The sequence below is a fragment of the Eupeodes corollae genome, chromosome 3 (genome assembly GCF_945859685.1).
Source record: "Eupeodes corollae chromosome 3, idEupCoro1.1, whole genome shotgun sequence".
In the NCBI taxonomy this organism is placed as follows: domain Eukaryota; kingdom Metazoa; phylum Arthropoda; class Insecta; order Diptera; family Syrphidae; genus Eupeodes; species Eupeodes corollae.
In genome coordinates, this window is record NC_079149.1 from 77,397,521 (window position 1) to 77,407,557 (window position 10,037).

At 27.0% G+C, this 10,037-nt stretch overlaps 1 protein-coding gene across 1 annotated transcript; it reads left to right on the top strand.

The window, feature by feature from the left end:
• Positions 1–250: 250 nt before the first annotated feature.
• LOC129950624 (GATA zinc finger domain-containing protein 14-like) lies at positions 251–3,007 on the top strand (the record flags this gene model as incomplete). Its single annotated transcript, XM_056062553.1, has 2 exons — positions 251–1,681; positions 2,534–3,007. Coding segments are annotated over 2 exons (1,905 nt in total), but the record flags the coding sequence as incomplete, so codon positions are not given.
• Between the last annotated feature and the right edge of the window lie 7,030 nt (positions 3,008–10,037).

Consider the following 10,037-nt stretch of genomic DNA (forward strand, 5'->3'; position numbering starts at 1 on the left):
TAATTTGAAAAAAATATTTAACTAATTTGTACAGAAGTACCTATCTTCATATGCATATATGCGTGAATATATATTGTATACATCATATTTAATGTAAAGCGGTGATTGAAAATTTGCGGACAGCAATTGGTATTTCAAAAGCTTAATATTTAACGTTAAATAATAAAACACTTACTCCTTAAACACGTATAATAATAATAATAATAATAATAATAATAATAATAATAATAATAATAATAATAATAATAATAATAATAATAATAATAATAATAATAATAATAATAATAATAATAATAATAATAATAATAATAATAATAATAATAATAATAATAATAATAATAATAATAATAATAATAATAATAATAATAATAATAATAATAATAATAATAATAATAATAATAATAATAATAATAATAATAATAATAATAATAATAATAATAATAATAATAATAATAATAATAATAATAATAATAATAATAATAATAATAATAATAATAATAATAATAATAATAATAATAATAATAATAATAATAATAATAATAATAATAATAATAATAATAATAATAATAATAATAATAATAATAATAATAATAATAATAATAATAATAATAATAATAATAATAATAATAATAATAATAATAATAATAATAATAATAATAATAATAATAATAATAATAATAATAATAATAATAATAATAATAATAATAATAATAATAATAATAATAATAATAATAATAATAATAATAATAATAATAATAATAATAATAATAATAATAATAATAATAATAATAATAATAATAATAATAATAATAATAATAATAATAATAATAATAATAATAATAATAATAATAATAATAATAATAATAATAATAATAATAATAATAATAATAATAATAATAATAATAATAATAATAATAATAATAATAATAATAATAATAATAATAATAATAATAATAATAATAATAATAATAATAATAATAATAATAATAATAATAATAATAATAATAATAATAATAATAATAATAATAATAATAATAATAATAATAATAATAATAATAATAATAATAATAATAATAATAATAATAATAATAATAATAATAATAATAATAATAATAATAATAATAATAATAATAATAATAATAATAATAATAATAATAATAATAATAATAATAATAATAATAATAATAATAATAATAATAATAATAATAATAATAATAATAATAATAATAATAATAATAATAATAATAATAATAATAATAATAATAATAATAATAATAATAATAATAATAATAATAATAATAATAATAATAATAATAATAATAATAATAATAATAATAATAATAATAATAATAATAATAATAATAATAATAATAATAATAATAATAATAATAATAATAATAATAATAATAATAATAATAATAATAATAATAATAATAATAATAATAATAATAATAATAATAATAATAATAATAATAATAATAATAATAATAATAATAATAATAATAATAATAATAATAATAATAATAATAATAATAATAATAATAATAATAATAATAATAATAATAATAATAATAATAATAATAATAATAATAATAATAATAATAATAATAATAATAATAATAATAATAATAATAATAATAATAATAATAATAATAATAATAATAATAATAATAATAATAATAATAATAATAATAATAATAATAATAATAATAATAATAATAATAATAATAATAATAATAATAATAATAATAATAATAATAATAATAATAATAATAATAATAATAATAATAATAATAATAATAATAATAATAATAATAATAATAATAATAATAATAATAATAATAATAATAATAATAATAATAATAATAATAATAATAATAATAATAATAATAATAATAATAATAATAATAATAATAATAATAATAATAATAATAATAATAATAATAATAATAATAATAATAATAATAATAATAATAATAATAATAATAATAATAATAATAATAATAATAATAATAATAATAATAATAATAATAATAATAATAATAATAATAATAATAATAATAATAATAATAATAATAATAATAATAATAATAATAATAATAATAATAATAATAATAATAATAATAATAATAATAATAATAATAATAATAATAATAATAATAATAATAATAATAATAATAATAATAATAATAATAATAATAATAATAATAATAATAATAATAATAATAATAATAATAATAATAATAATAATAATAATAATAATAATAATAATAATAATAATAATAATAATAATAATAATAATAATAATAATAATAATAATAATAATAATAATAATAATAATAATAATAATAATAATAATAATAATAATAATAATAATAATAATAATAATAATAATAATAATAATAATAATAATAATAATAATAATAATAATAATAATAATAATAATAATAATAATAATAATAATAATAATAATAATAATAATAATAATAATAATAATAATAATAATAATAATAATAATAATAATAATAATAATAATAATAATAATAATAATAATAATAATAATAATAATAATAATAATAATAATAATAATAATAATAATAATAATAATAATAATAATAATAATAATAATAATAATAATAATAATAATAATAATAATAATAATAATAATAATAATAATAATAATAATAATAATAATAATAATAATAATAATAATAATAATAATAATAATAATAATAATAATAATAATAATAATAATAATAATAATAATAATAATAATAATAATAATAATAATAATAATAATAATAATAATAATAATAATAATAATAATAATAATAATAATAATAATAATAATAATAATAATAATAATAATAATAATAATAATAATAATAATAATAATAATAATAATAATAATAATAATAATAATAATAATAATAATAATAATAATAATAATAATAATAATAATAATAATAATAATAATAATAATAATAATAATAATAATAATAATAATAATAATAATAATAATAATAATAATAATAATAATAATAATAATAATAATAATAATAATAATAATAATAATAATAATAATAATAATAATAATAATAACATTAATAATAATTAAATCTTTACCAAGTTTTAGTATTGTTCTTTTTATTAGGTTTTTATTTTTTTGTAAAGCACTGTCAATTAGATTGGTTTCGAAACTTTACTAGTTTAAAGCCAATATCTCAATGTTTTGAAAAGATATTTGAGTCGAATACAATTTTAACCAACTTTTATTTTGTTTGTAAAAAAACTGTTAATTTGATTTTTCTCAAATATTGACCGAATGTTGAAAACAATATTTCTTATAAGACAAAATAAGTTTGAAGCCATAATCTCAAGTTTTTGAAAAGATATTTTTTAGTTTTTACCAACTTTGAGTAATGTTTTATTTTAAAATTTTATTTTTTTATGAAAAAAATTATTTGATTTTTTTAAAATGTAACCAGACGTTGAAAACGTTATTCTTCTTCGCAAAATTGTTTTAGAGATAAAATAATTTTGTATTCGTTAAATTTTCGGGGTGTTAAATATTTATTTTCAGTTTTTTGATTTATAAAAAAAACATTTGATTGGATTTTTTTCCAAAAATATACTGATTTGGTATTACGTTACAATATATATTATAAAATTTAATTCAATTCTCTATCGTCATTGATTCGTTAGATTTAAGGGTTAGCCAAAATTTGCACCTTTTTTTTAAAATGCTATGGTAAAAAAAAACAACCACGCATTTCTGCATTATTATCTGTATAACAATATTTATTTGAAGTCGATATCTCTTCTGGTTCTTGAGCTATGGACAACGAAAAAATGCCGCGAACGTAAGACGTACGAACATTCATACACATACACGCACATACATCTTTCTAAAAATCTTTTATTTTCGGCTCTAGAGACCTTGAAACGTCAAGAAATGTCAAAATTTTTAATTTGACAAATCAAACCCAGTACAATAACTTCATATGGGAAGTAAATAATAATGAAAAAAAGTTATTAAAAACAAGAAAAAAAAAACAAAGTTACGAGAAAAATTACGAAATTCAAGAAATGCCCAGTAAAATACTTAAAAGTATTCCATTACCCAGTGTAGCAATTACTTGAAAACTGGTACTGGCGATTCTAAAGTAATCTAAAGTATCCGGTACTTGCAAATCTACAGCTCTGTTTGTGGCTCCTAGTATTACAGTAAATTTCACTTTCAGTAAAGTTTTGGGAAAGATCAAATTGACAGTTTTCTTACACAATATATAAAAACCTAAAACTCATAACTAAAACTTGGTAAAAATGGGGTTTTTCATACAAATTAAAATCCACAACAAAAATTACGCTAGATTGGTAACAACTGACAAAAAATCAAGTTAGATCAAACTATTTCATCATATGCAAAATATTGTTGGTCAGTTTTAGTTAATTTTTTAAGAAAAATTCAACTGACAATTTTTTTAGCAAAACAAGAAAACCTACAAAACCAAAAAAAAACTGATAAGAAATGGTCCATGCATCAGAAGAACAAAGAAAAATATTGACTTCAAATAATTTTTCGGCTTAAATTTTTGACAATTTTGGTCAATTGCATATCCTTGAGGTCACTTTATATTCAATTTTAAAACTAAGTAGCTGCTAGCAAGTCCAACAATAGGCCATAATATAGATTTTGTAAACCCATTCAAGTTCCCCAATCGTCTGCACGTGAGATTTTTGCTTACGTGTAAGCAAGTGTACCTCTTTTCTGTCTTCGTGTTTTTGGATTTCCCACAATGATTAATAAGACGTCGAGAAAAAAAGACTCAAGCTCTGACAAAGATAAACTTTTTCTAATGCTAGATCCTGAATCAAAAAACCAAAATAAGAACTGAAATAGAAAATCAAAATTCGTAGAGAATTAACAAAACGAGTACTTTAACCTGCTTTACTTTCCCATTTTGTAAGTGACGGAAGATTCTTAGAGAAATAATATGACAAGTAATGCAACAATACCAATTTTAAGTATTTAACGTAATAGTAATAGTTAAAGAACGAATCGTTTTAGTGAAGCTCCTATTGCTGATCTAGTCTACCTATAAAACACTATAAATATGAAGCCATTTTCCGATGTATTAGTCAAACGACACTTACACTAAAATTGTATAACTGACAGTCTTCCTGTTTTTCGCTTCACGCACACCTATTCTATGTAGTACCCGTAGCATGATGGTTAGTGCGTTGGACGAGCGAAAAATTCAAGACGGTCCTTCTGAAGGGCATAAGTTCCTGCACGGAACCGGAGGAGCTCTTAGCTGAGCTCCGCCAAAAAGCCAGTGACGATCTCGATTTTATCGGGGTCAAGCCTTTTACTACGGTGAAGTCAAGACGAGGGGGTTATAGGCTGCCAATGTTCCTCGTAACATTATCGCCCCAAAGCAGTTTGAATAGTGTCGAGAGAATCGTATCTCTCGACAATCAAGCTGTACGCTGGGAGACATTAAAAAGGCACGACGACATTCTACAATGTACGAAGTGCCAGAGGTTTGGCCATGCCAATGCCAACTGCAATATGCAGTTGCGTTGTGTGAGGTGCGGAGAAACCCACAAAGAAGGAGAGTGCAAGCTGGGGAATGAGCGGGTTGAGGATTTGACCCTGCTCAAGTGTGTCCTTTGTGGAAACCAAGGGCACCCGGCTAACTATAGGGGTTGCCCTAAGGTCCAACAAATGAAACAGAAACAGGCCAGTCAAAAAGCCGAAAAAAGTCGACAGGCTCCAACACAAAAATTCGTAGATCCCAAATTTTCCTACGCCCAAATGGTGTCAGGGAATGGGAACACGAGACAGGCTCCACCAACAGTTGCCCCAAAGGCCCCTGTGCCTAAGGCACCAGAGGTGCAGCCTGACATTGTAGCCTTGTTGTTGAGCATTCAAGGTCAACTAACAGGACTGCAAAGTCAGATAAAGGAGCAAGGCAAAAGGGTAGATCATCTCTACTCTTTGTTGCCTGGCCTGGCGCAATTTAGATCATAATGGGCGCGCTGCCGGAGACGCGCCTTAAAGTCCTAGCTGTGAATGTAAATTCACTGATTAGGATTGAACGAAGAGCCAATATGTTCCAATTGTTGAAAGACTACAGTCCCGATGTGTTTATGGCTAGCGAAACTAAGCTAAACCACAAACACAAATTGACTCATAAAAATTACAATATCGTAAGAAGAGACCGGCCCGACTCCACTCAAGGGGGCGGTGTCGCTCTCTTTATACGAAAAGGCATATACAACAATGAATTGCGAAAGCTCAAGACGCTAGAAGTTTGCGTTGTATGCATCTCTCTCTCTCAAGGGAAGCGGATGTATATGATTGCGGCTTATGCGGCTGGGGCTCCGCAGGTCACTTGCTTTGCATCAGAACTCGAGATTGTTTTTAGGGAACTTAAACTGAGCTTGGAAGAAAACTATTTCATCTTGGCCGGTGATTTGAACGCAAAACATGAAGATTGGGGAAATCAACATAGTAATCCCAGAGGTAATCATCTGTTTAATTTGATGAATCTTTACAGCGTTGAGTATGGCGTCGACCTGCTGGCTACTGAAAGGCCATCGTATCCAAGAAGCGGCTCCTTTCTGGACCTTTTGCTGTACGACACCAGACTGACAGTTACAGACAAAGTGGGTAATCACCCGCGAAACTGCTTACAGACAGTCGAGTACGACAGTGATCACTGCGGACTGGCTGCTGTAATGCAGATTCCAAACGAACGCGTGGAGTTGGAGGAATACGTTCCAACGCATTCTTACAATTACAGTAAGATGCGGTGGCCTCGTTTCACCAATGCCCTAGCGAGAGAACTTCGTTCGAGTGACATAGCCCCACCAAACAACAGAAACCTGACAAATACAGAAATTGACCAACACTTACAACAGATGGACGAAACAATAAAACGAACGATGGAACGGACAATCCCAAAGTACAAAGAACGGGACCAAATGGACGCTTACAGAAACGCGACAATTGACACACTACGTAGGCACAAAAGTGGCTTACTGACAAGACTCAAAAACTTGCACAGACGACTTACAGACCCACGCGACTTGGAGGTTAGGACACTGAAGTCGTCAATAAAAAATGTCAATCTGTTGATTAAGGAGAACTACAGGCTATCAATTAACAAGTACTGGGACCGCAAGATCCGGTCAGTTAATTCGAGTGACCCTGGTATGTTCCCCAAAATCAATAAGATATTCAGGAAAAAAAACGACAATGACCTTCCGTGTCTTAAACTCCAAAGAACCGAAGAGAACAGAGACGTACTCAGGACAGCTCAAATAGATCCAGAAGAAGCCATCTTTGACGATGACTTTTATATAATTGAAGATCCGAAGGAAAAAGTGGAGGCGGTGGGAGCTGCTTTCCAGCAAGTGTACAAGGTGAATGTTAGCATTCGCCCCAACCACGACCTGGAAAACAGAGCCCTACTTAATCACTTTTACCTTCGAAATGATATGACACAATGGCGATCTGAGAACCGCGGTTTCATGCGGTTCAATGACGATTCCTTGGCAAATGCCATAATCGCCGAGCAAACGGGACCAAGTCCCTTGTTAGTGACGAAGGTTGAGCTTCAGCTCATCTTTAACTCAATAAAAAACAAAAAGTCAGCAGGTGTCGATGGTATATCCAACGTTGTACTAAGACATTTACCGATGGAAGCAATTGACATATACACCACGCTCTTCAATAATGCACTGAATAATGCATATTATCCAGTGCATTGGAAGACCGCTGTGGTTCATCCTCTCCCGAAAAAGGGAAAGGACAACTCCAACCCATCAAATCTTCGGTCGATAAGTCTTCTTCCGAGCATCAGCAAAGTTTTCGAAAAGATCATTAATAGGGCTCTGACTAAGTGGGCTGCGGACAACAAAATAATTCCGGATAAACAGTTCGGGTTCAAGGCGGGTCATGACACAATTCATGCTGCGTCTAAACTCGTTTCTGATATCCAATGGAATAAATCAAAACAACAATGCACAGGTGCTGTTCTGGTTGATTTGGAAAAGGCCTTTGACACCGTATGGTTAGAGGGTCTTTACCTAAAACTGAGCAGACTTGGCATAAGCAAGCCATTGTTGTATATACTTTATGATATGCTTAACGGTAGAAAGTTTGTTGTCAAAAGTGGCAATGTAACTTCTACCTCAACATTCTCAATTAAAAATGGTCTTCAACAGGGAGCGGTGAATTCGCCGATTCTCTTCAGCATTTACACCAGCGATCTGATAGGTAGCCTTACAAAGGCAATTGCGTACGCCGACGATCTAATTGCGTACAGAACGGCCCGAAAGGTTGAGGTTATTAGAATTCTCTTGCAGCGTGATTTCGACAAGATTCAGCGATATTGCGACGACTGGAAACTGAAAATAAATGTCCAGAAGTCAGAGACAATTCTGTTCCGAACTCCGTTGGCTAGGGCCACGAGGGATACGTGCAAGAATTGGCGCAAGATGGTCATCGTTGATCTTCATGGGCAGCCATTAGCGAGCAAAAGTGTAGTGAAGTACCTCGGTATCTGGTTAGATCAGTATTTATATTTCGACAGACATATAAATGCTGCTCTGACCAGGGCCAGAGGAGCCTTCGCTCTGACGAAACGGCTGTTTTTTAGCAGTCGGCTTGACCCCAGAGTGAAGGTAATTTGCTACATGGCCCTCATACGGCCAATGATCGTTTATGGTTGTCCTGTGTGGTTCAACGTTGCACCTTCCCAGATGGAAAGGTTTCGGGTGTTCGAGCGGCAGTGTTTACGATGCTGTACCGGCTTATATCGAACAGCCGAATCTTCTTATGTGCATTATTATTCAAACGAGGTCCTATACAACGGGGCTCGAATCAACAGAATTGACAATTTCGTGATAAAACTCGTTCGAGGTCACATTGCAAGAGCTATGTCTTCGACCAACAATTTAATTTTCGGGGCGTTTTATCCGAACGACGAGTATTTTGAGAGTGCACGCTTGAGCGGCTTCATTCCCCCAGAGGCATTCCTCTTTTTAGATAGATGCGGTCTGATACAGAATAGATTGGCAGTTCCGTTAATCTACCACATCAGACGAAGCACCGTGGATAGGCGACTCCTGTACAATCGGGACGTCATGGCACAAGGCGGAGCAGAGCTCCTTCGGTTCAGTAGGGCTGTGTCCGAACGGGACCGAACTGATAGGGTGAAGCAGGAGAACCAGTTTTGGTGGCTTCAATCGGCACTTGATATTGGGTAGTCGGGATGGGGCTTTAAGCCTTGGCCGGCTTACATACTTGATTTATAGTTTTAGGGTTTAGTTTTAAGTAGAATAGGCATGGTGGCACGAAAAAAAAAAAATAAAAAAAAAAAAACAAAAAACAAGAAATTAAAAAAAAAAATTAAAAAAACATTAAAAAAAATAAATAAAAATACAAAAAAAAAAAAAAAAAAAGACAACGAAATATGAAAAACAAAAATGGTAGATAGTTAGATTTGCTGCTGTGGTTGTTCTAGTTTTAAGTAGTTTATAGGTAGAATAGGTAGTTTAAGTTAGTTTTAAGTTTTATTTAAGGACCTTATTTTAAGTAGTTTGTAAGTAAAAATAAATAAAAAAGGTTATTGATATTAGTTTTTTCAAAATTTTCTAATCAAAACAAAACAAATAAAATTTAAATGGAAGTAAAATAGATCTTAAGGCCGAAAGGCATTAGTAATTAGTGTTATAGTTTAGCTTAGAGTGTCCGTATGGGACCATTAAGTTAGTTGTAAGTTATGGATAATTTAGGCTAGTTTTATGAATTTTTGTCTAGCTTTAAGATAGGTTTAAGATTGAATTAAATAAAAATGAATTTGAAAAAAAAAAAAAAAAAAAAGTGCGTTGGACTGTCATGCAAGGGGTCTTGGGTTCAATCCCTACCTGTGCCACCTTAATTTAAAAAAAAAAAAATTATTTTCGCGGGTACTGCCTCTTGCGAGGAATTGACAAATCCTTCAAGAGTAATTCTTGTCATG